This window comes from Gossypium hirsutum, chromosome D04, assembly GCF_007990345.1.
Source record: "Gossypium hirsutum isolate 1008001.06 chromosome D04, Gossypium_hirsutum_v2.1, whole genome shotgun sequence".
NCBI lineage: Eukaryota > Viridiplantae > Streptophyta > Magnoliopsida > Malvales > Malvaceae > Gossypium > Gossypium hirsutum.
The window spans coordinates 58,166,210-58,190,852 of record NC_053440.1 but is presented as its reverse complement, the minus strand read 5'-3'; the positions used below and the strand labels follow the sequence as shown (position 1 = coordinate 58,190,852).

The window sequence follows — 24,643 nt, the reverse complement described above, 5'->3', positions numbered from 1 at the left end:
GTATTTTATCGCTGACGTAAAAACGGTCTTTAATTAATAACTATATATACAAACACAGAAATTTCCAGTTAGCTGTTTCTTTTTTCTCCTCTACTTTCATTTATCATTTGGGTCCCTATACAAATCCCTCTTTTTTCCCCCAATATTCCCATTTTCAAACCCTAATCCATCTAATACAAAGATTTTAATCAGACAAGTTTATTGATCATTTTAATTTTGATAGATCGTGTATTTTCTTTTGCTTGTTCTGTTAGTCTTCGGGCGGGTTTCCGTTCGATTAGGGTTTCGTAATCTGAAGAAAAGGATAAAAAGGAAGGTAGGTTGGAAAGAAATGAGTAATCAAAAGAAAAGGAATTTCCAGATAGAAGCGTTCAAGCACCGAGTCGTGGTGGATCCTAAATATGCAGAGAAGACCTGGAGCATTCTTGAACATGCAATCCATGAGATTTACAATCATAATGCCAGTGGCCTCAGTTTTGAAGAGCTTTACAGGTTCCCCCCTCCCCTTTCTCCTTTTTAATTAATTTATGTGATTTTACTTCGTGATTAACGCTATGATTTTGATTCATAAATCTAGAGCTTTCCAGCAACGATTCCGTGCTTAGATTATTAAAAATTATTTAAATATATATATAGAAGTTGCGGATGCAAGTTTAATTAGGGTTTTGTCTAAATAATTTAAAACTACGAAGACTTTATTATTAGTTAATCTGCGTTGTACATGGATTTTTTTACATAATATTTGGGTTACAAATTTGCTGAAAATACTGTTTAAACATGACTATGGAGATAATAAGCTTGGAGATATTTAATTGAATTCTTCTTAAGAGTGATTTGGTAACCTACATGATGGGAACAATTGAATTTTGCCCGTCCGTGGATGCTCATAGCACTGTTAATGTTTTCGTACACATATGCACATTTGACGATTAATGTGGACTGTCCATATGCTGGTGTGATTTGACTGTATATGTCAGCTGATGTTCACTGTTAGACTCTGTTAAGTTATGAAAAGTTGAAAGTACTTATCCCTATTGTTCTTATCAGTTGCAGTAATGGGGATTCAGATTTTGGTTAAAGTTTTTGTCAGTATCCATGCTAAAAATCTTGGAAACTATATTATGTGCTTGGAAAAGATCTCTCCCTTGCCATCTCTCCTAAGTCAATTTCAAATGAGCAAATAAAGCTTAGGTAAATTTTTTTTTCATGGTATTGGCTTTTCTCACATGAATTCAGGAATGCATACAACATGGTTTTGCACAAATTTGGTGAGAAGCTGTACTCTGGGCTGGTTGCAACTATGACCGCACACCTCAAAGAAATATCAAAATCTATAGAGGCTGCTCAAGGTGATTTGTTTCTTGAAGAGCTGAACAGGAAATGGAACGACCACAACAAGGCATTGCAAATGATTCGAGACATATTGATGTACATGGACAGGACCTACATTCCAAACACCCATAAAACCCCTGTTCATGAGCTGGGACTTAACTTGTGGAGGGATAATGTTATACACTCCAGCAAAATACAGTCCAGGCTTTTGAGCATGCTTCTTGAACTAGTACACAGAGAGCGAACTGGTGAAGTTATAGACCGGGGCCTCATGAGGAATATAATCAAGATGCTTATGGATTTGGGTTCCTCTGTTTACCAGGAGGACTTTGAGAAGCCATTTCTTGAGGTTTCTGCTGAGTTTTATATGGGTGAATCTCAGAAATTTATTGAGTGCTGTGACTGTGGGGACTATCTGAAGAAAGCTGAATTACGTCTAAATGAAGAAATTGAGAGAGTTACCCATTTCTTGGATGTCAAGAGTGAAGTCAAGATAACTAATGTAGTCGAGAAGGAGATGATTGCTAACCACATGATGCGACTAGTCCACATGGAGAACTCTGGCTTGGTAAATATGCTTCTTGATGACAAGTATGAGGACTTGGGGAGAATGTACAATTTATTTAGAAGAGTTCCCAATGGTCTCTCAACTATACGAGATGTGATGACCTCTCACCTCAGAGAAATAGGAAAACAGCTGGTTACTGATGCGGAAAAGTTAAAAGATCCTGTGGAATTTGTCCAGAGGCTCTTGGATGAAAAGGACAAATATGATAGTATCATTAGCCAAGCATTTAGCAATGATAAGACATTCCAGAATGCTCTGAACTCCTCTTTTGAGTATTTCATCAACTTGAATAACCGTTCTCCTGAGTTCATTTCCTTGTTTGTGGATGACAAGCTTCGTAAAGGTTTGAAAGGAGTCAGTGAGGAGGATGTGGAGATAATTCTTGACAAAGTTATGATGCTGTTTCGCTATCTGCAGGAGAAGGATGTATTTGAGAAGTACTACAAACAGCACTTAGCTAAGCGGCTTCTATCTGGCAAAACTGTATCTGATGATGCAGAGAGAAGTCTGATAGTCAAGCTTAAGACAGAATGTGGGTATCAATTTACATCGAAATTAGAAGGCATGTTTACTGACATGAAGACCTCCCAGGATACAATGCAAGGGTTTTACGCAAGCCATCCTGAGCTGACTGATGGTCCTACCCTAGTTGTTCAGGTTCTAACAACAGGGTCCTGGCCTACTCAGCCCAGTATTACTTGCAACCTGCCTGCTGAAACGTCAGCACTTTGCGAGAAGTTTCGGTCATATTATCTTGGAACCCATACTGGTAGGAGGTTGTCCTGGCAAACCAATATGGGGACAGCAGATATAAAAGCAACATTTGGGAAGGGTCAGAAGCATGAGTTGAATGTTTCAACTTACCAGATGTGTGTGCTGATGCTTTTTAACAATGCTGATAGGCTTAGCTACAAGGAGGTTGAACAGGCCACTGGGATTCCTGCTTCAGACTTGAAAAGGTGTTTGCAATCAATGGCATGCGTGAAGGGAAAGAATGTTCTTAGGAAAGAACCTATGAGTAAAGACATTGGTGAGGATGATGCATTTTTTGTCAATGATAAGTTCACAAGCAAATTCTACAAAGTGAAGATAGGAACTGTGGTTGCACAAAAGGAATCGGAACCTGAAAAGCAGGAGACACGACAGAGAGTGGAGGAGGACAGGAAGCCGCAGATTGAAGCTGCAATAGTTAGGATCATGAAATCAAGGAGGGTGCTGGATCACAACAATATAATAGCTGAGGTTACAAAGCAGTTGCAGTCGCGGTTCCTGGCCAACCCAACGGAGATTAAGAAAAGGATCGAGTCTCTTATCGAGCGTGATTTCTTGGAAAGGGACAACAATGATAGGAAATTGTATCGGTATCTAGCCTAGAGAGAGACAGGAGTGTCTGATTTGGAAAGGTTAATGTTGACAAATGAAATTGTACCCTACTTGGTAAGTCAAAATTTGTTTCACATACTATGCTATCTCGATTTGTTTGAGTGGATGTCAATTTGTTTCTGGTTTTGCTATTTCTTACGCTGCTGCTTCTAACACATTTTATCCCCCAATCCATCTACTTCGTATTTGCTTGCTTCCTGGCTTTGATTCGGAAAGCCTGCATGAGCGGTACTGTTGGGTATTTCAGAACTATGAATTAAGTAGAAGAAGGATTGGTGTCCAAAACAAAGCATTCTTCTCAACTATTAGTAATAGTTAAACCGAAGAAGAAAGATCCATTAAAATCCTGGTTGGGAAGTAGTTTGTTGAACACAAGAGGTTTAATGACCTCTGCCGCTCTGCTCGAGTGGTCACTCCTCTTATGATTCCTTCTGCCACACGCTTCCATCATTTGGATTCGATCCAACATTTACATGGCCTCAAAAACTTCTCATATCAAAGCCTCGACTCCCCCTGGAAGCTTGTGGCTTTTGTTACTTAATTCTGAACATTTTATGGGAAGCCAACTTCCCTTAATTCTCTGCAATACTCTTGCCATCGCTGGCTTTTTTCATAATAAATCCATGGAGGCCTCCCACCATCAATTTGTGCAAGTCAAATGGCACACACCTAAATTTGGATGGTTCACATTGATTTCTCTTGCTGAGCTTATTCGATTCTTATATGGTTGTGGAATTGGTCTTTCACTTGCAAGCCAACTTTAAAATCTCGCATGAAGTTGGTGCTACTTCAATAATTAGTTTGTGTACTTCAATAATTAGTTTGTGTACGATACTTGCTAGTCGATCCTTTAATTAGTAACCGCAGGATTATCTTGAGAATTTTTGAACGTGAGAAGGAGAATTTTTGAACGTGAGAAAGCATTGTATGAAATTATGATTTAAATCCAACTAAAAATGCTAAAAATTAGGAAAAAGAAAGTTGATTTGTCATTTTCTATTAGAAAATGATAAGGATGACCTGAAATCACAGTTTCATTCAACCCCTTCTCTTTTCAATGTAGTCAAATATTGTATGTGTTTTGAGAAGACAATAATCTTTCTAATAATTTTGATTATAAACCCTAATAACAGTTATAAGGGTTGAGGGGGTCTTAGCTTTTCAAAATTTTGGGAAATTTTGATTTTTTTTTTGAAATTTTTAGAAATTTTTATTTAGGTTTTCCAAAATTTTAAAAAATCATTTTTTTTCTGAAGCTTTTAGAAAATTTTAATTAGATCTTTTCAAAATTTTGAAAATTTTTAATTATACCTTTTAATTATTTTTTTAAAATTCTTTTAATTTTTTTAAAAAAATCACATTACTCTTACAAAAATATTAATTAGATCCCAATTTTTTTTAAAAAAAAACTCATTAAACTCCTAAAATTTTTAAAAACTTTACTAAATCTCCTAAAAATTAATCCTAAATTTACTATTGAACTATATTGTGCATTTTATATTCTTGCCGTTGTTAAGATTGATATAGTCAATTTTTCCATGAATCGGATTGTTATTTAAGTTATTAAATGTTCCCTCTTTTTTTTTCCAAAAATAAAAAATGATGACATTTTCATAATTATATATTCAACTATTAATTGGAAACTAACTGTGGTTAAGAGATAGACATAAATGTAAAATTCAGTGGAGGAAATCATAAATTAGAGAAGTTGAGGGACCTATTTTTGTTTTTCCGCGTAACGTAACCTTATCCCCATCCGCTTTGCCTGGATATCTCTGCTTGAATTCGTAAACTCCAAACTTCCGATCAAATCCAAACAATGGTTGCGACAATGATTACAAGCTTACCTCGGTTTTGCTTCTCTGCTTCGATCAAAACCTTCGCCAAGCGAGCTCCCCCCTTTCTTTATAACAGGCCAAACACTCTTTTATTAAAGTTCCCAAACACTTGTACCACCTTACCTTCTCTTACTCCCTTAAAACTGCTTCCTTTTGGCTTCTTCAATGCTGGAAAAGACAATCCCGATTTCCAGCAAAAGGTAAAATAAAATAAAATTCCCCACAATTATATTACTACTTACCCCAAAGTTGCACGAGGCTAATATTTGCCCATCTTAAATCCCAGGAAGAGACTGAATTGGGGTGGCCAATACTCAAGCGATGGGAGGTTCCATGGGAGTGGCAAACAGTTTCATTAACTTCACTTGCATGTGGATTAAGGTGTGTTTCATCTTTGCTTATTTTTTTATAAATGGTTTGTGAGTGGTATCTTTGGATTAAGAAAGCAATAAAGTTTTCCCAGGCAGTTTTATTTTGACAGGATTAATAGAGACAGCAGCTATACCTTATCTAGGACTTAATATTGAAGAACTAAGTTTGGACCAGAAGGCTGAGATACTGTTTGTGGATCAAAGGTATGCATCACTATCCTTAAATAGTTACCATCATTGCATTTGCATTGAAGTTCCATTTGTAAACTTTATGTTCTAATGTCTTGTCTTTACTTCAATCTGCGGATAAGCTACGCTGAGACTTAGTTTCTCCTTATATAACAGAACTGTGAAACTTGCTTTTTATTTTTTTCAATTTTTGTCATGTTTTAAATACAGATAGATTTTTCTTTACCTCTGAATTGAATTGCTGGGTTTTTTTGGTGTAAATATGGATGTAAATATGTTTGTTATTGCTTTGACAGCATTACAACTATAGTGGTACTTGGAGTTCTTTCTGGTGTAGCCAACACTTTTCAACCCCTTCCTGAAGATCTATTTCGCTATGGTATCTATTCATCATGCAAAACCTGTTTATTGCTTTGATCTCTATGCACCTTATGAAAATAATGTCTTATTCTATTAGGCAACATTGAAAAGAGGCATTGTCTCGTTCTTTTAGCCTTTTGTTTATATAGGTATTTGCATGGAAGGCTGCCAACTGACCTTTTTTAATGTTTCAGTTATAAAATTGAATTTTCTTTTATGTTGATGGTAATAGAGATTTAAAAATAAAAATCTAAACCAAACTTGACTGGTAATGATATGAATTATTTATCCAAATTTTCAAGCCAATATAGTGTAATACTCTTTTCAGATTTTAAGGAACCTTTCAACCTAAAGAAAGGATGGCTTTTGTGGGCAGCAATTGGTCTTGTTGGTGCTCTTATTGCTATTGCTTTAACAGGGGCTGCCATGTCCTTGTTTCGTGGTGAGGACTCTCAAAGAGAGGTTAGAAATTATTTGCTACTATTTTCAATTTAATAAAGGATAGTCAAGTGGATTCCTCTTGCGTTTGATTTTGATTTTAATTTTTGTATTTCAGAGAATTAGCTAAGACCTAGCTGAGGAATTTAGAGTGGATACTACCTTGTTGGAATTACAATTACTGTTATCTAAACTTAGTGGCATTCTGCCACTTAATATTCCTTACTGACCTCTCAAGCTTTTTTATTTTTTATTTATCAGACTGATGCTCTGGTCCGCTTGCTTCCATTGATTGGATCCTCAAGTATCAGGTACTTGCATAGGAGCTTTCCTTCATATTGTGGCTGCAAATTTGGTTAGAATGATGTGTAGCTTATGGGTTCTAAGCACTATTCCCTTCACTATTAGTTGAATTGATGTTGTTGATCTCTATTGTAGCACTGCTTGCTTGGTGGGCATCACAGGTGTTCTGGCACCAGTTCTTGAGGAGACGGTATTTCGAGGCTTTTTTATGACATCCCTGACAAAATGGTATTTTTACTTAATCTGTATTTTAAATAAATTATTGGATGCTCTCTTGGCTATGTTGTCTTAATGAATCAGTGAACATGGTCAACTATACTAATTCTAACATTCTTTTTCCCTTTGTCGAGAATGTGCAATTTTACTGAACATTGAAGAGCTATTTCTTTGTTTAGAAAACTCATATACCTTACTTTCAAACATTTGATTCATCCTATAAAAACAATTTGCTGATACATAAATCAGTTATTAGAAAATAAAATATAACAGGAAATATAAGAAAGGGTAGTAAGTAGAAGAACAAGAGTGATTTTATGATGAACTCATGATCTAAATATATATGTCAAAAACAGGGAATTATTTATTAACAAGTAGATTGACAGCCATATTGTGCGACTTAAATTGAATCTTGGTAAGAGACGCTGTACTAAATATATAAGAACGGTATAACAAGTATGAAACATAGATAAATGCAAGAATGGACAAACTCTGAAGTTGTTGCATTTGGGAATTCTTGGCTTCAATAATATAAGCATTGTATGGCCCCAATTTGTGGCTCTGGCCTGGGAAACTCAAGAAGGACATCTCAAATCTCAATTATCAAAGTAAATGTGGCCATTTAAAGCATGTTCTGAATAGTGTTTTTGGAATCTATCCAAATGGTTTGAAACAAGCTTGATTTAGCATGAGGGTTGTTCTTTTGAACTCCCTCTGCTCCCCTGCAACACTGTTCTATCCTTTCTCTTGCTGCACAAAAGTTTTGTTTATAAAAATGCATAATTTCTGAATTGATTTGTGTGCATTGGAGGCTTGGTATTCAAGCTTGTTATACTTTCGTAATTAATTTACAACTTGGTTTGATGTTTTCCTCAATTCTTCTTTCAGGGTGCCTACACCAGTTTCTATAATTATTAGTGCTGCTGTATTTGCACTTGCACATCTCACTCCCGGAGAGTTTCCTCAGCTATTTGTACTAGGTAATATTTGACAGCAAAGTACAAGTGGAGGATTTGCTGTAAGCAATTATCATTTTTTGAGTTTCCACTTCCCAATCACATTCAAATATCACAATCGTTTAAGATACATCCAAAGATCAAATTACATAGTGCATATCATGTGTTTCCTTACATCGAATGGAAGCCGACAAATCTCTTGGTCTATTGTAGGGACTGCTTTGGGGTTTTCATATGCTCAAACTCGCAATCTGGTGACTCCTATCACAATACATGCTTTCTGGAACTCAGGAGTGATTTTGCTTCTTACATTTCTTCAGGTAAAAATTTTCAACACTGATGATCATGAATCTTGTTGATGACCTTGATTTGGACTTGGTATCCTTGAATGTTGCAAGCAAATTTAGAATCACGAAACGAAAAATTATGTCTTGGTTTTTATGTGTGTGCAGTTGCAAGGGTATGATATCAAGGAATTGTTGCAGGCGAACTGATTAAGTGGAGAAGCTTATTTCCAGGTGATAATGGAGCCTTATTTAGCTGAGAGTCCGTAATGTGTAATTGGAAAACCAAATTTTAGTTTCATTGAGTTGAAATTATGATTGTGTTTAAATCCAAATCTGCTAGCATGATTGTTGAAATCATGTGCATGTGTAAAGTTGATCAGTGAACTCGCAAGCAAAAGAAATTATGAAGACAGATTCTTCAGCACAGCTGTTGTAAAGATTATTTGTCGTCAAGCTCATGCCTGATTTATAATATTGCACCAAATGCAAACAATCTTAAACGCAAACCGTTTCTTTTTTCTTCCAAAACTTACTCATCACTGACTATTGCACGACTTTTGGGCTATATGTTCATAGGATCTAATATTAGAATACTTGGACACATACTAAATATTAATTTATTATAATGGAAATGAGAATCAAATATCTGAGCAATTTTTCCCCACAAAGTCATAAACCAAGAGGCAAACATCAATTAGGAAGGGACAACCACCATAAGGAAAAGGAAAAAGAAATGCAGACAGTCAAGGATAGATGAAGAAAGGTAACACCTAAAGGCCACTAGCCAGAGCTCTTGCATTTTCCCAAAACAAAATAAATACAGACTAAGCACACTGAAACACTCTTAAGTCTCGACAAGAAAACCATACAGTGGTATATGTATGTTAATTAAAGGAGGCTCCTCCATCTTTCTTTCCAGCAAGAATCATAGATATATGGAGGCCTCTGCTGAAAGCTTGATTAAAGAGAATTCGTGTTTGGAATTCGTTTACCGCTGGGAGCCATGATAAAAATGCAATGGGCGTGAACAACAACAATCCCATCATGAAGTCATATGCTCTGGCCACCTCCTTTATTGGCTCCCAGAGTAGCTTATGCAGGCAAGGCCTGCAGGCTTGCCCAACCTAAGAAGAACAAGGAAAAGAATGGTTGGATTATGAACACATACGTACATACATATATATTACTTTTCTTTCCATAAAATATCTACTCTTGCTGTTTGTCAGTTAACAGAATGCATAATCTTATATGCTTTCTCTAGGTACAATCTTTCAAAGGCATGTACATCCCACAGGGTTTTAGATGTCAATAAAAATAGTTCTAAAAGAGGGAGAATTTTTTTTCCTTCCTTTCTCAAAAGTCAACATTAGGAAATTCTTTGGTGCTGTTTGAAAGTTTCAGAGATGGACAATACTAGAAAGTGAGCAATAAGTTGGTACTTGGTAATCAGAGGAAAACAGACTTTAGCATGTTTGCGCAGAAAGATACACTTAATATATCAGATAAACTTTGTGAAACCAAATGAGAAAAAAAAAAGCATGGTTCTCTTTCTAGGCATTATGTTAAGGCATTTTAGTGATTACTTAAAATATTAGTTTTCTGTGAAATAAATTTTGGTACATTCAATGGATCATGTTAAATGAGTCAAAGCACTTCCAGTAAGAATGCAGTTTGTTTCAAAGTGATTATCATCAAGTAAAATGTTTTGGTGGTTATACCAAATGAACGAGATGAAAATTTTCCTTCATTGGTCAGGAAATAAAGGAGAAGATTAATTGGATAACAAAGATGCAGTTCATTTTTGCCATGATCTATTGACAGAATGTGGCTTAAAATTTGAAAATCGTAAAATTTAAGGACTTACAAGAATGAAAGCCCAGCCGGTGGGCATGAAGGCAAGGATAGATGCGAATAAATCTGACAAAGTGAGGCCACAAAATTTGAATAAAATGATCATGACCGCCAACAAAATAAGGTAAAGAAGCCCTTTGAGCATTCTGAGTGGCAGCTGGAGGTCCATATGGAACATCTGTAGTCTACGTACTGATACCATCTACAGCAAAGAACATGCAAGCAGAACACCAAGTCAATTTTATGCTTCTGTTGATAAATTTCAGAAGAAAATCTGAATTTCTATTTCACCTGCTTTTCTCAACGAAAGACTACATTCAATGTCTAAAAAAAGTTAAAATGAAAAAAAAAAAAAAAAACTAGGCCGCTATGGAATAAAATGTGTGGGGTGAACAACATTATGCCTAGCACCTGCACACATTTACACTTTGACTATCAAAGCATTTGTCAACTATAAATCGTGGGGACTATAAGCTGTTATTAGAAAATTTCATTTTCATATTTTCACCTTAGGTTAAGCAAATTCCATTGACTTAGTCCTCCTAAGAGTTACTTCATAATTTCAAATTTATTACGTACCTTTGGAACTATAAGTATTACTAGAACAGCACACCAAGAGAGTCCATAAACCTGCAAAAAAGTTACATGTAATAAGGTTATGGTGATGAAACTAATCAGAGAGTAGCCAAAAATCACATTATTTTTGCTGTCATATTTTATACCAGCAAACTCCTGCTGTGATGGGCTATATCAAGTTGGTAGACTATTCCATACTGGTAGACAAAAAAACGAAGTGCAAGAAGAATTTCAAGCACCCTCCCCCTTATGCTTGTGTATCTAAGGTGCTCTTGTTCTTTATCCCACCATGACTCCCAACTGTTCTCAGGCTGGATACCAACACCACCACGAATTCCCATCCACCACTTCCAATCAGTCCAATCATTCACTGTTTTTTGCCACTCGAAACCAGATGGGTTGAATATAAAGGGAGCAAATAACCAAGATCCAACTAGGAACCACATTGAGAAGGTGATGAACAAATAAAGACTTGAACTGCGATATGATTCCCCATAAACTTCATATATGACAAGCAGTAGACCCAGTTCCAATGCTTTCACAAAGTGACTTCGGGAGTAAAGCCTGTAGTTATCAGCAAATTTAGAATGTCGAACAACAAAACCACGCCCAGTAGCTCGATATTTAGAACCTCCATGCAAGATTGTTTTCCCAAAATAATGTGCCTTTGTTCCAAGCTGGAATGTAAAGAACACAGAAGATAGCTGCAGCTGCATAATGAAAAAATCACCCAAAGCAGTGCGGAACCCTTTCTCTAGGCCAATCTCCATTAACATGGGCAGTACCAGTAACATGCCCATCTGAATGAAAGATTGTGTAACTAAAGCTGCTTCCAGGGCATTGTTATTTTTAATTTGTGGATCCTCTAGAATCTCTCTTTCCAGTCCAGTCATAACCATGTACAAACGGCCGTAAAGGAAAACATACACAATAAGGACGGTAACCTGAATCATAATAGGGTTAGTCACAATAGCTTTCCGAGTATAACAGACTACAAGCAAGAACACAGATAAAACCATCCATAAGTCTTAGTATTATCCAGGAGCCTACATTTATATGCAGTGAATGCCAGATCCAACTATCAAGGCTTATCTAGTTAAATTAAGGATTCAACACCCAGGCAACACCGAATATTTGTCATACGGTGAGATACCAACATAACAGTAACCCTGACTAATAAGGTCAAGTCACTTAAAAATGAATCTAGTCAATCTTTTAATTTTTGAAGGAGCTCATCCAATCTAAAAATAGAAAAACATTTTTGTATATATTATATATACCAGGCTGTTAAAATAGAAGCCAACTGTTGTACAGTAGAATGATAGCATTCTGAAGAAGTCAAAGTGACAACCAAGACGGTGGACATCACGAGAAAGTGTTTGTTCCCCATTTCCGTTTGCAACTTTGGCCTCAAAAATTGATATCTGATTCATCCCCACATCACGCCCCTTTCCAACTTGCATATAATCATGGTGTGTCACAGACCCAAGACGAAGAGTCGAATTGAACCCTGAAGAGATTTAAGCAATTAGCCATTATATCCAATATATGACATTGGCAACTTACAATGGTTGATCATTACCTGCGAATATGTCCTCACTTAAGTTTATAGTTTTTGATGCTTTGCTTATCCCACCCCTTGTTATGTGGAAGATTCTGTCAAATATATCAGGATGACCATAATGGAATCGCACCCTGAAAAGATAATCATTTAAAGAAACTGCACTGGTTAAGATAGAATTAAGTGGGTCCATAGGTAAAAAAGTTGTACAACTGAAATGAAATAGCTTTGTATACCATAAAAGAAACGGAAAAAGCCCATGAGAATGTATTGCTGAATATAGAATCACCCAAAATCATCACTTGGGAGATTTCATTTTCAAATATATTGTCGTATACTATAATGAAAAGGATTCAACTTAGCTCAAACTGAATTGGAAATGCCTGGTTTGACTTGACCTTCTGTAGCTAATTCAAAGTTACAAAATGCTACATTATTTCTATTCAGTTCCTTTATTAGATTTAAATGGAATTGTGAAAGATTTAATTTCAGATGTTGTGAGAGAGGGTTAGTTATCAGTACAAAATGGCTATTTATCACTATTATTATGCGAGTTCTTATAATAGCATAACCACCATTTAAGCTCTTCTTAGAAGCTCAATGAAAATATTAGTAGTAATCAGGCATGATGTTTCAGAAGCACTGAGTCAGTTATCGTAAGAATGCCAGGTTTACCTTAGAGGACTTGCCAAAAAGCGTTGGCCAATGGTTACAAAGCTGAACTCTTGATTGGACATAAACCAAGCAAGTGATGAAACACTGTAGAAGAGGAAGAAAAGCTCAAGCAAAATTCAGTACTTCAAATTATTCTGCAAATGGTATTTTTCATATTGACTCTATTTATCCATTCAAGATCAGTTGAACTTATAAAGAGAAGTGGTCACTCTAACCTTCCCGTAAATACATGCTCCCTTAAACCTAATATTGTAGGCTTTTGTGCACCATGGGAATGTGGGAACTCTTCCAATACATTTCTCATCTTAAAAGCCTCTTCAAAGTAATTGTCCTACAACCAAAGAGATAAAGACAATAGACATAGGAAAAATTTCTACAAAAAATGACTCCTTGAAAGACAGCAGAAAGGCATCTACCTGGTTCATGTCTATAGTCTGCAGGGCCTCTCCACGAGTGAATATAATAGCGTGATTTTGATTTTCAGGTTTCCCTTCACCAATTTTTGTTGGAGAACCTGGAAGTCTTATACGGTATATTTCCTACAAGCCACATGGCACGCCAGGTTGTCATAAGAAATTAGTAACACAAGAAAATAAAACAATAACAGAGCAAGATATTTTACCACACGACTGTAAAGGGATGTCATAAGCAATTAGAATTTCAAATAATTCCATAAAAATCAGGGCATTAAGTAATGCACAGTAGTCTAGCTATTCATCTTAATCAAACAATTGAAACAGAATTCTTTTTCCAACATAATATTTTTGCCACTTCAATAGAAACTGGCTAGAACAGATTCTAAGAGTTAGATATAAAACTTCAAATGCTGGACACCAATTCACCAGTGAAACCTAACCATTCAGGCAATGAATTGTTGAGGTTAGCACGTGTAGATGTCTTGTAGATTGATTAAATCAGTTTTTCCAGACTATGATATCACTCTTTGACACGAACCTTAACAGGTTTGTATGCCACTTTAAGAATATTGCAGATGCAAACCCTCTTTTGATTCTACAGACATGGTAAGGATCAAGGAGAAAGGAAATTAGAATACAATTTCTTATATTCCAAATCTAGTGGAATCTGAACTAATTTCTGGTCTCAACATATATACAAGTATTAGGTTATACTTTACTTTTTAGCATCCCACTTGCCACTAGTAGATAAGAGAGAAAGCACATAAAGCTAGTTGTAACTTGTAACCGTTAACTTTATATGCATGATTATATCTGGTCACAGCAGGAAATATTTAACTCACTCCATCAAGAATCATATTCATAGAATCTTCACCGAAACCCCACCAGGCCCAAATTTATTATAAATGGTTGAGGATTGCCAGGTTCCAAAGAGGGTGAAGATTCAAAATCAAGTACTTTAAACAAAATTCATTTGGGAAATTAATTTCATACAAACTAGCACTTACTCTTTCGGAATAATTGATCGTATCACCCTTGATAAGAACAGAGTAATACACTTTCTCAGTTTTTCCCTCAGTCTTTTCCTTCAAAGCCTCATCTACTTCATCGATGTAAGCAACACGTAGTGACGGATACCTTTTGAAAGTAAAGGAATCAGCCATAGGTTTATGTCAAGAACTTTAATCTTATGACTGCACTCTGCAAGTTAGCTTACATTATCATGAGGTTTAGAATATCCTTTTGACGAGGATCTTTTGAACGTTTGAGATTTCCGTATATCTGACAAGAAATGATATAGGTGAACTTCAAATCAGGTAATTTTTGCTTCCGAATGCAATCCTCCTCGTTTGAAATAGCTATGAAGGAAGTCAATATAAAGTTAATAACTATATGACACAACTTTCAGCTGAACTGAAAAATATTGAATCAATTTTGGAGATAATATTTAGAATTTTCATCTCATGTCTATATAAGCTATTGGTCCTTACAATCAGTAAATTCCATTGAGCACTGCAGTTCTAGAGCCTTCTTGTAGTACATCATCCCTCTAACTGGTTAGAAACACATAGGAAAACATATTTGTGTCAAACGCCAAGAATGAACAATTAACTTTAAGTTATTGTATGACAGACTGCTAATTGATCACCATCATCCTGACCTGATCTAGAGAGTGTCTGTCCTCTGTAACTCACCCATTTACGACGCTCCTCCTTCTTCTCCTCCTCCAGTTTGTCCTTCATACGCTCCTCGAAATTGGTCCATTCATCTAGTTTGCAGACATCTCTAACTTAGTTCATGTGATTCCAAAGAATAAAGAGCAATATGTTAATGGATAAAGAACTCACCTGGATAAATTGTCTTCAGGTAAAACAGAGTTGATACCCCATCCTCATTTTCTTTATTAAGTTCTTCATCAGAGTAAACAACTTCTTCATTGTAATGCGGAGTCAAAACACTAAGAAAAAAAATTCCAAGAAATAAATTTATATTAAAATTCTAAGAAGGTACTTTAAAGTCATATCTTTTCCAACCAACAGATTATAGTATCTACATATAATTCGTATAGAACTACCCTGGAGACCTCAACCTATCATGAAGCTAGAATTGTAGATTCACTTTTGAATTGATGTGGCGGTTACGGCAGCTAGTTTCGAATAAAACAGTCTCAAAACTGACTAGAGTTACCAACCTGAAGGAACGCATGTTACTGACTTTTGGTGCACTTCTCATATTCATAAATAAGGAGTTCACAAAAAATGTGATTCGACGACGAGCCTCTGAATTCAGAGGCACATCTGTGCCAGATTCCTTGAAAGTCAAAAGCAAATGAAGCCTATTTACCTGTAGAAAATTTTAGAACTTGATAAAAATTTGTCTTTGTTTGAAATATGTGAAAATCATATTTAAGAGTAATGAGTTTCAGTGCCTTTTCACTCCAGATATTCTTTTTGATATCACTAGTATTTATGTTTTTAAACTTGTGAGAGATTTCATCACGTTTCAGAGCTCCCTTGAGAGGAGAGTTATCATCAATACTTTCAGGTATTATATACATGATCTCCTGGAGGGCAGTGGTGATTTTACTCTTGAATTCTTCATCCCCATAATCAGCCATCTGCCACATAACAACTCAAGAAACAGATGCTTAATTAACAGATACAGGTCAATTACATGCCACCAACAGCGAATGCAGGGACAAAAATACAGGAAATGAAAATAGAATAAGCTCAGTTATTACCAAGATCTTTAGGAACTTCTCCAACTTGACAGCCAGCAAAGGCATACCACTCATGTTGAAGTTTTGCAAAAACAATTTCTTACCATTGGCAGCATGGAAGACCTCGTCTACAATCCTATCCCAGAAGAAAAAAATAGAAAAACAATCACAGACCAGTTTGCATTATGTCTGAAGTTCAAAGGTACAACAAGTGCTTCTGTCTTACTTCTTGTCATCTTCATCTTTTAGAAGTAAAAATATAAGACTCTTCAGTGTGTAATAACAGTCTAGTATGGCTGCACAAGTATATTTATCACTCCCAATAACTTTTTCTAACTCAGCATGATCCTTCCTCTTAAACTCTTTTGCGATGTTTATTGCAGCAGGAATCTGTCATATGTGGATAGAGAAAATATGTAAAACAAAGACTTTGTGTTTGCATTACATGATATGCCAAGCAACATAAACACTCAAGAATATTTACCTTACTGGCTAGCAAGAAGAGTGGAAACTGATCCCCAGGCTTATTAGCCAGTGGAGGTGGTAAAAGCAGCAACTCTCTGTCCCTGAACAGGAGAAGAAAGCAGAGTGATATTAGAAAGTATGCATGTATGTCTGTCTTACAGTATGAAATCTCTGGGAAGAAGATGCTCCAACCTATTGCTAATCAGATCCTCCATTCGCATGGAACGTATGAACTCATTCCACATGAAACAAAAATATTCATTCTCATTTTGTTCTTTTGAAGTACTCTGGGAAATTCATAGTATTTATGTTTAGCGCAAAAGAGAAAAGATAATGTTAAAGGTCATACAAATATAAATAGCTGAAGATCACACCATACATATTGCCTACATTTGCTTTGAATGTGAATAAAGTACTAGAATTCCAAAAGTTAGGATAGCACTACCAAGGTTTCTGTCACTGCATCAGAATGTAGTGGAACAAAACAGCTTCGAAATTTAGAAGAGATAGATTCAAATCTGGAATGCACCATCCCAATTGTTCGAATCTGTGCAATAATTGGGAGAAAGTATGAAACAAAATTCTTTCTTTCACATAATCATAAAAATATTTTGCATGTAAGTGTCAATGAAGTGGCCTCATACCTCTCCCAAGTGCCTGAAAGCTCCTAGAACTCCACCTAGAAGAGTAGAAAAGATGGTGTACCATACTTGAACATCCATAAAATAAACCTACCAAAGAACTGCTCTCTCAGATAATGGTCCAAGTTACAGGGTAGATGTAAGGATTAAGACTATGGTATTACTGTCAAACCGAAGTTATTGAAAGCTTACGTACTAGGATGATTGGAGACCATATTGCTATAATGACTCCCATATTGTGCTTTACTACATAAGTTAGAGAACATGAATTAGTGCAGGTGAAAGGAAAATTAAATCGATTTTGGTGCAATCACAAGGTGAATTAAATAAAATAAGGAAGAACAATTTATTACCATTAGGAACAAACTTATGCAACCGGTAGTTTTCTACCTGTATCTTCATGATTACCTTTGTTGGCCGAATAAGTGGCAATATCTATGGACACAATAAGTGAAAAATAATGAAGCTGTCAGAACTCAGAAACTATATATCCTCAAAGAGTTTAAATAATTTGATGGAAAAGTTTGCATGATCAATAATTTGCAGATTAGACTGGATGAATATGTTCCCACTGATTTCAAAATAAGTTACCATAGAAATAAGCTATGTGCTTCCACTCATGCAAGAACTAAAGTAAGTTAGATAAACTACCTTCAGCTCCAATACATGCTGTGATTTTTAACATGTTTACTCTTTAGTACATCGTGTAAGATAAGATGATACATCAAAACAAAAATTGGAACCAAGGATAAAACCTTACGAAAGCAGCAAAAAAGTGTCAGCAAGAAAGGGTCAAACCAAGGCTGTTAAAACCTTCAAAATTGGTCTCAGTATACAGCAGATGGTTCCAAAGAGAGATTCATATTTGGGAACCAAGATTGACTTGGAACAGACCTGATAAATCTCTTTGTTGTCAAGTACTTTAATTATTTAACATGATATCACATTTTCATCAGTCCTTATTACTCTATTGTCTACGTTCGATGGGAACAACTATGGAGAAAAATTTATGCTGCATTTTCTGGAAATGATTTCATAACTAAACTGAGAAATACGAAACAAATAACAAAAGAAGAAATCACCTAACTATTATAGAATTATTGTGGTTCTCTATTCAGATTTCAAGCACTATATAACTAGGTGTAATTGGTGGGACTCATTCATAAAAGATGTTACTTTATACAAAGCATTATTCTGTAGCCAATTAGCTGAATCAAAATAATACTTTCTTATATATGTTTTTCTATAACCCAAAAATGGAAAAGAGATCCTTATACAAATATGTCATGGGGACTTTTAGTGCGAAGTAGCAATACAAGCTAACAGCAATATAATGCTTCCTGACTGTGGAATGAAGGTGCCCATTGAAGCAAATGAACTACAAGTTTTAAGAAATTGGTTATTGAGCATTCTGACTATGAAAAGGTATGCATCAAAAAAGGATAAATTACCTCCACAAAGTAACTGAATGCTAGCTTGACACTTAGCACCAATATCCAAAATATTGTGTACCTGAGAGTAAAGAAATGTCATTCACTTAATGCAATATGTTAAAATCCTAGAACAATGTGAAGAACATTAAACATGAGCAGGGAGAAAAAGGCCCAATGGAAAAAAAAATAACTCTCTTACTTTAGAAGTGAAAAGGTTCCCACATGCATGCCTCTTCCAACATAAAGTTTTGGCTGCACAAAGTAAAATATTAGCATAGATAACTTGAATAATTAAACTAAGAAAACAACCAAGGAGTCTGAGGAAAAGACACTAACAATGATCACACAGAAGAAAACAAGAAAGAACAATACTAATACTAATTCTCATACTAATGATGATGATTAAAAGCAACCATGTCGATATACTAACCTGAGCCCACCACATAACAATATTAATTACTGGCCAATCTGATAGCTCCATTTTTTCCCTCAGACGTGGAAGCAAGAATAGCATAATAGCCAGTAAATCAGGTATCATATAAAGCACAAGAATATAATTATACAATGACTGATTGTGTGAATCTCTGGCCCAGTGGTTAAGGAACTTCAATGGTCCTGTTGGATTCTTCACAGAAGTGGAATATCCTACCGGCAAAACTACTGCCCAGATAGCTGCCACAACCAATTTCAGAATGTAGCGCAGTGGTTGGGTAAGATCAGAGTTCCTCCAAGCATGGATACTGAGAATTACGTCCAGAATAGCTGCATGAAATTATATATGGAAAAGATGAAAATCTTAAAATTCTATTTATCAATACCAAATATCATGCAATTAAAAATAACGTCTATATGACATGGAACTTGTAAGTGAACTGTTATATTAAAACAAAGCCACAGCCACTCATGACGAGAAGAATTTTTCATAATACAATGTCAATTTGACAATTAAGGGATTGCTTTCACAAGAGGGAGAATGCATAAAGACCACCAGTAGTACCTCGAAAAAAACTGAGAATAGCATAAGTAATGAAAATGCTCAACACTCTTCTCAAGACAACTTCATTATTGGCAGAAGTGGACCCAGATTGCGTCCATGCAACAATTATCATGGCCTGAAAAAGAAAAAAAAAGGCATCTATGCTATCAATACCTAGACAGTTACAAATACCTAAAGCAGAATGTTGAAAGGTGAGATCACCTGCAAAGCCATTATGAAGAATACCCACATTCGGTCGAAACTTCTATAAACCTGCCAATATGTGCGGACTTCAACAAAATTAATTTTGGACTTCCACCAGCCATCAGTAAATTTCTCTAGAATCTGCAAAGAATATACAAACATTAACTCAAGTCCTACATGAAAGATCTGAACGGTATTGAAAAAGACGAACTGATAGAGATCAATATATATACTTGTGAAAGGAATTAGCTCGCCTTATTGAGAGCAAGGCGGAATCATATGCCACACAAGTGGCAACATTATTTTAAAATTTCAAAACTGCAAAAAATGGACTTGTAATGTTGACAAATATAAGAAAAATAGTTTACAATGTTCCCGTTACACCTATCTTAGTAGATAAACAATGACTCTAACCCTAGATTACAAGAAAAACTTTAGCTTTTGTTTCCTTCCTGATAAGTCATTTTAGCTTATATTAAGTCACTATTTGTTCAATACGTAGTTACTCTGATATTGTTACATTGTTTTATGTTTCAAAATTTTAAGAAAATAGAGTCAACTATTAGCCTGCACAAGGGTAAAGGTGCAGTTTAAGTGATTCAGGAACGATGTATCAGAAGCTGGGGACAATAATCCTTGTAGATAGGCTAAAATTTCAGGAGAAGTTTGTGTTAAAAAGACATGCTATTTATTGTAAGGCTGAACATATCGTTCATGTTTGCACTATTAATGCTGGAGCTGTTGATATTACATTTTGCATCATATCCATACATTGTAAAGCTGGAAATTTGACATGATCAACATGTGGTTCTTGACTTCCATTTTTCCAACAATTTTCTTGGTTTATAATAAAATCTTACTTCTTTCACTAACACAAAAGAGCACAAAACTCTCAAAAACTTGCAAGCTATGAACCACAGTCACTTTGTGGAGGGGAGTGTTTCAAGATGAAATATTAATTTTATATTTTATTGTATATTATTATCTTAGAAATGTTTTTATTCCCGTACCCACCCATGTCCTAATTTTCTGGAATTTCCGGTATTGCTATGTCCGTGTTGTATCAGACATGTATTGCCAATTGCCTATCCCTCTATGTGCTTCTTTGCTCATAGGGCCTCCAATATTCTATGGTGCCACAGTCTAGAATGTTCTATCTATCCCTTCCCCAAAAGATATGAGCTAGGGTACACTTTCTGAACCAAAGGTCTACTGTAAACTTATATATACCAATATGCATATACTTAAATAGATTTTACATGCCTTATAAGTGATTCATTGAAGGAAAAAACCATATAAGAACCAATATTTCTTTAAGGAGATGTTAAATACACTTGTCATGCACACACATATAGATAAAATAACTATATAATGTGGGCTAAATTTTAAGAGGAAAAATAAATTGCCTCGTGTGCAGCTCGCAATGGCATCTTCTCTTTTTGTTTACGTAGCTCCAAAGAGCACTTTCCAGACCTAGAAGAATGTATATTATACACATCAAATATTGACTTGACTGGTAATAAATAAAACAGTTCTAATCATTCAGAGCTTACCAAAAGCACTCATTTAGATCATCATAGTTGCTCCATCTAGAATGGCTTGCTTTGCCGCCTTTGTTTTTTCCTGCTTCCTTTCTCACCAAATAATAATAAAATTTACGTGGGATGTTTCAGGTGATAGGAAAAAACATGTGCTATCCAATAAAACAAATATTACCTTAGATAGGATCTCGTAAATAGGTTTTATAACATTGCTTAAAAAGCTTCCATCTGGGTTTTGGATCATCTTATCTCCAGAAAAAACTTGATTAACATCGTCCGCCATCTTATACAATCATGAAACAGGGGAAAGAGCAGAAGCTTACTTATAGAAGGGAGAAAACAAGGGGGCGGGAGAGGGTAGGCAACATGACATGGAAGCTGAACAAATACCAATCAACATGATTAATTTCTAATGTAGGATGCATGCTTATATTACATAATCTTCTGCGACTGAGTTACCATATATCAGCATCCACAAAAAAATGTTCAAGTACACTATCTTCTTCAGCAACAAACCACATAACATGATTGATTTATTATGTGCAGTAACATACTTAATAAACCAATCAAGCAGAGTCAGAATTTTAAGAACTATTTCTAGGATGAAGGATAGATTTCCATTATCCACTTAAAGTTCAGCTGCAGAAGAGTGCATATTTTTTATAAGAACAGTCTCTCAAACTCTATTACTTGTCTGATTTTATGCTCGACATTCACATGTGTGAAGTCAATGGAAACTCAGCAAAGTTGAATATGTTGACTAATGGCAGTGATGTAAAAAATAATGTATATGTCTTCTTTTTTTTCTCTTTTCTTTATAGTTGTCTAACATAAAAATGACAAATTTAAATCTACAGTTAAGGGCCTTTCTCTCTTCATAATCATAATTCATGTAATTTGCACCACACAGTTGTGAACATTTACAATAGCAATTAGTTGTAGATACTCCATTTTCCGAAAAAAACTGAAGCATCTCTAATTCTCATTGCTACTTTATAAGAATTATTAATGATGGCTCTGATCCTAATGATATAAAAATTTTCAATAGTAACTACAGACACTAGCTATCGCCTCAATGAAAACATGGCAGATGAACAGATACTAGCACTAGCTGCAATTAGAGAATTTCCGAATCACAGATGGTGATTAATTGAAATGAAAGAAACATACTTTATGGAATATGTAACAAATGCATTCAGGCATGAATCTAATATTTGAAGCTTCACCCCATATAAGAAGATAGAGTGCAACATAAATGAGACATTCCTGCTCTGTCTCTTCTGCTCTGTACCAAAAGAATGAAATTTAGTGCGCTCAATATGCAATAAAAAGTCTAACGTAGATTTAATTTTTTTTAAAAATTCGTTATTTTTTTTCATAATCTAAAATAAATAAAAAAAACATTACCTGATATTTGATTTGGTACGCATATAGTTACACCATAATTCATAATTGTTGAGAAAATCTTGTTTCGATTGCTTTATGGCCCCTTTAAGTGCCTCAACCTATAAGAAACTTATTTAATCTTCAATAAATGATGGTATTAATATGAAAATCAATCCAAAATTAAATCAAACTGAATAGAGAAATTGGATTCAAAAGGAAAGAATAAAGGAACTTTATGCACCTCAGTACAACGCTTGAGATCCTTCTTCCTTGTATAAATATTGGCCAGTAGCAATATTAAGTGCTCCCTCTGATTTGTTGTGTTCCCTTTCTTTAATATCCCAAAATATTATAAGAAAAGCCAATGTAAGCATAGTGAAACAAAGAATCATCATGCACAACCAACCACTGTGCCTGAGTGTGCCCCATCCCCTCTCCCTCACCAAACCGACTCAGTAATGAAGGTTCTGTTCTCTAAGATACTTGACAGTGCCTAACTCAGAATTGAGTATGTAAAGCATATATAAAGAGTTAATGACATTGACAATGGCATTTAAAATATCGATATATTACTGCCCTCAAAGGATAATTTAGTGGTTAGAAGCTGTGATTCCAACTTTAAGTCCTCGAGCTCAAATCCTCAGATGAAAAAGAGTGGGAGTTGCCAAAAAGATAGAGCCACCTCCACTGTGTAGCTCGAGAACCAATGGTGTCCGTATATACCAAATTAATGTGTTCATTTATATAGACATTATCATCAATATTATCAGCCATGGAGTTTCTGCATTGGCTGCATAGCTGGAAAGATGAAAGCGAAACCAATGACGATGACCAAAAAAAAAGCAGATAATACCTGAAACCCAAAAAGAGAAGAAAGCCAACTAAATATGTCTATTTCATCAACACCATCAATTTTTCGGCTACTGAGAGTCTTCATTTTAGTAACGGCTTCAACCGCAATCTCAATCTATATAAGGACAAGAAAAGGTCAAAATTTTCAGCATAAATTATTAACAATAACCACCAAAGCATCGGAAAACAAATAAATGAAAAGCAAAACCTCCGGAAGCTTCATAATTGGTGAACCGTCAAAGGGAAGAATGTTATATTCATTCCTTGGGTCTCTACTCCTCATCAGTCTCGCAAACGGTGGCGGCGGAGGCGGCGGCCTCTTCGGCACACTAGAACTAGCCATTGGTGTAGAGCGGTTTTGGAGTAATGGGTAGGAATGATCAATGGCATTGTGATTATATATTACGGAAAAAGAAAAAGAAATGAAGAGAATATTGGAGAGTTGAGTGTGGGGTTTGGGTTTGCTTCAGTAAATGGAAATTCTGAAAGGAGCAAATGAGAGAAGAAAATGCCTTGAACAAGGCTTTGCCTTTTCAATTCGTTTCAGTTGATTTTTGGATTTGAAATGCTGTTTTCTTCCCGCTAAAATTCCATGGTAGGGACCGGGACTCAACTTGTTGGAGGGATAAAGTCTGACAACTGTAATTAAAATTTATGAGAAAAAAACACCCAAGGATAAGACTAAAAGAAAAAAAAAGTAAAAGTAAAAGCCACATTGCTTCTTCTTTTGTTCTTTTTGTTTTATACTTGACTTAGACTCCCCCAATTCATTAAATTTAAATTTAAATAAATTAACTTTTTTAAGTTGTAATAACACTATTATCAATAAATTATAGTTTTTTAATCATAAAATTTAACTTGTATAATAATTTAAGATCGAACATATCAATTTGTGAGTTGATGTTCAAATTAACTTAAAATAGAAAATAATTTCTTTTCAAGTGGATTGAATATAGATATTAAATAGATTACAAATAATTAAGATGTGTGTGCAATAGAAGACATTGCATCCTCAAGGAGAAATGTAAGTTTAAACCTTGTTAACAACATTATCAACCGACATAAATGATACAAAATAAAAAGGTTTACGAATAAATTTATGGAGC

General features: G+C 35.2%; 3 protein-coding genes across 7 annotated transcripts; 2 read left to right on the top strand and 1 right to left on the bottom strand.

Annotated features, from left to right (window-relative positions):
* The first annotated feature begins 46 nt into the window (after nucleotides 1-46).
* On the top strand, nucleotides 47-3,414 carry LOC107898717 (cullin-3A). Its single transcript, XM_016824234.2, has 2 exons — nucleotides 47-492; nucleotides 1,237-3,414. The coding sequence occupies exons 1-2, from the start codon at nucleotides 332-334 to the stop codon at nucleotides 3,272-3,274; spliced, it is 2,199 nt and encodes a 732-aa protein (XP_016679723.2). The 5' UTR covers nucleotides 47-331; the 3' UTR covers nucleotides 3,275-3,414.
* A 1,570-nt stretch (nucleotides 3,415-4,984) lies between these two features.
* LOC107898719 (uncharacterized) lies at nucleotides 4,985-8,665 on the top strand. Of its 2 annotated transcripts, none has more exons than XM_016824236.2 (10): nucleotides 4,985-5,321; nucleotides 5,408-5,502; nucleotides 5,589-5,696; nucleotides 5,978-6,060; nucleotides 6,418-6,503; nucleotides 6,741-6,790; nucleotides 6,918-7,010; nucleotides 7,887-7,978; nucleotides 8,168-8,274; nucleotides 8,407-8,665. In XM_016824236.2, exons 1-10 carry the CDS (start codon nucleotides 5,103-5,105, stop codon nucleotides 8,446-8,448), a joined length of 975 nt encoding a protein of 324 aa, XP_016679725.1. In that variant the 5' UTR covers nucleotides 4,985-5,102; the 3' UTR covers nucleotides 8,449-8,665. The 2 variants fall into 2 exon arrangements, with proteins under 2 accessions (XP_016679725.1, XP_016679724.1); XM_016824235.2 differs by having other exon boundaries at nucleotides 6,370-6,503.
* LOC107898045 (callose synthase 7) lies at nucleotides 8,404-24,110 on the bottom strand. 4 transcript variants are annotated; one of them, XM_041091136.1, is made up of 37 exons: nucleotides 23,746-24,110; nucleotides 23,539-23,652; nucleotides 22,927-23,016; nucleotides 22,707-22,804; nucleotides 22,470-22,584; nucleotides 21,475-21,582; nucleotides 21,312-21,388; nucleotides 21,165-21,231; nucleotides 19,777-19,899; nucleotides 19,576-19,690; nucleotides 19,009-19,340; nucleotides 18,778-18,830; nucleotides 18,597-18,657; nucleotides 17,499-17,580; nucleotides 17,342-17,391; nucleotides 17,149-17,235; nucleotides 16,950-17,051; nucleotides 16,697-16,791; nucleotides 16,524-16,605; nucleotides 16,266-16,429; nucleotides 16,061-16,175; nucleotides 15,749-15,937; nucleotides 15,512-15,663; nucleotides 15,168-15,277; nucleotides 14,981-15,088; nucleotides 14,811-14,873; nucleotides 14,537-14,678; nucleotides 14,328-14,457; nucleotides 13,321-13,443; nucleotides 13,120-13,235; nucleotides 12,905-12,988; nucleotides 12,251-12,363; nucleotides 11,949-12,178; nucleotides 10,815-11,612; nucleotides 10,672-10,722; nucleotides 10,106-10,294; nucleotides 8,404-9,365 (listed from the first exon to the last, which is right to left on the bottom strand). In XM_041091136.1, the coding sequence occupies exons 1-37, from the start codon at nucleotides 23,878-23,880 to the stop codon at nucleotides 9,126-9,128; spliced, it is 5,103 nt and encodes a 1,700-aa protein (XP_040947070.1). In that variant the 5' UTR covers nucleotides 23,881-24,110; the 3' UTR covers nucleotides 8,404-9,125. The 4 variants fall into 4 exon arrangements, with proteins under 4 accessions (XP_040947070.1, XP_040947072.1, XP_040947071.1 ...); XM_041091138.1 differs by lacking the exon at nucleotides 23,746-24,110 and having other exon boundaries at nucleotides 22,470-22,579; nucleotides 23,539-23,596; XM_041091137.1 differs by lacking the exon at nucleotides 23,746-24,110 and having other exon boundaries at nucleotides 22,470-22,579; nucleotides 22,927-23,648.
* Between the last annotated feature and the right edge of the window lie 533 nt (nucleotides 24,111-24,643).

Bases quoted from the DNA above. Each gene is read 5' to 3' on its own strand.
- LOC107898717 (XM_016824234.2), top strand. From the start codon at position 332: ATGAGTAATCAAAAGAAAAGGAATTTCCAGATAGAAGCGTTCAAGCAC. The intron at 493-1,236 runs GTTCCCCCCTCC...ACATGAATTCAG, and splicing joins AGTTTTGAAGAGCTTTACAG to GAATGCATACAACATGGTTT.
- LOC107898719 (XM_016824235.2), top strand. From the start codon at position 5,103: ATGGTTGCGACAATGATTACAAGCTTACCTCGGTTTTGCTTCTCTGCT. The intron at 7,011-7,886 runs GTATTTTTACTT...TTCTTCTTTCAG, and splicing joins ATGACATCCCTGACAAAATG to GGTGCCTACACCAGTTTCTA. The intron at 8,275-8,406 runs GTAAAAATTTTC...ATGTGTGTGCAG, and splicing joins TGCTTCTTACATTTCTTCAG to TTGCAAGGGTATGATATCAA.
- LOC107898045 (XM_041091136.1), bottom strand. From the start codon at position 23,880: ATGGCTAGTTCTAGTGTGCCGAAGAGGCCGCCGCCTCCGCCGCCACCG. The intron at 16,606-16,696 runs GTTGGAGCATCT...TCTCCTGTTCAG, and splicing joins GAGGATCTGATTAGCAATAG to GGACAGAGAGTTGCTGCTTT. The intron at 14,874-14,980 runs GTCAGGATGATG...GTTTCTAACCAG, and splicing joins ACAGACACTCTCTAGATCAG to TTAGAGGGATGATGTACTAC.